Source organism: Pygoscelis adeliae, unplaced genomic scaffold, assembly GCF_000699105.1.
Source record: "Pygoscelis adeliae isolate BGI_AS28 unplaced genomic scaffold, ASM69910v1 Scaffold142, whole genome shotgun sequence".
Taxonomy (NCBI): Eukaryota; Metazoa; Chordata; class Aves; order Sphenisciformes; family Spheniscidae; genus Pygoscelis; species Pygoscelis adeliae.
Window position 1 is genome coordinate 620,967 of NW_008824247.1, and position 909 is coordinate 621,875.

Sequence of the window (909 nt, forward strand, 5' to 3'; positions counted from 1 at the left end):
CTTCTCCTCAGCTTCAGAGAAGCCTTTCTTAAAGGTTTTTGTTCTCCAGTCTACTGAAGCCAGCCTATACTTCTATTTAACTCATTTCTTAATGTTAAATAGCCATGAAGGGGGGGAAATTCTCATCACAAAGGTATGGTCAAAGACTTGAAATGGCTTCCTTACGAATGGTGATGAAATAGATTGGAGCTTCATGTCGGAAAAGAAAACACCTCAGGAGGGAGATGTATAAAATCATGAGTGGTGGTGAAAAGATGAACCAGAACAATAACAAAGGCACATCAAATGCAATTAGACAATAGTTTAAAGCAAAATAGTATTTTTTCACAAAATCTGTAATTAGCTATGGGATGTGAATACTAATTGTGTGCACAGGTTCAAAAAGTGATTGAAGAAATTCTTGTAAGTTCTGGTTGAATATGATATCCAAAGACATCACCTTTGATTTAGGAAGTCCCTGAGCCTCAAATTTCAGGAGGCTAGGAATGTTGGAAAGCAGTATGACTGCCCTATTCTCTCACTCTTTTCTTGTCTATTGCTGGAAATAGCCGGACTCCGGTACAGCTGGTTTTGAGTCATATCTTTTTTACTCTGTATTCCTATTTGACAATTTCCAGTGTGTAAGCTAGTCATGTTATTTATAAAGGACAGTTTCCATGTGTCTGAAAACATCTCAAATATTTATTTTTATTTTTCTGACTATTCATAAATCATTTTATAAAATACTAAGTACTGTTCACTATATTTAGGCTTTTGCAGCCCAAGAGGACTTGGAAAAGACCAAAGAAGAACTGAAATCTGTGATGTCTGCTCCTCCTCCACCTCCTCCCCCACCAGTTATTCCTCCAACAGAGAATGAACACGATGAACATGATGAGAACAATGCTGAAGCCAGTGCAGAACTGTCTT

General features: G+C 37.4%; 1 protein-coding gene across 1 annotated transcript in view; it reads left to right on the forward strand.

Annotated features, from left to right (window-relative positions):
* The window catches only part of RDX (radixin), a 38,974-nt gene that overhangs the window by 34,118 nt on the left and 3,947 nt on the right, over positions 1-909 (forward strand). The window contains 2 exon segments of the mRNA XM_009335262.1: positions 750-907; position 909. The exon segment at position 909 is cut by the window's right edge and continues 81 nt beyond it. Coding sequence (XP_009333537.1) covers positions 750-907; position 909 — 159 coding nt within the window.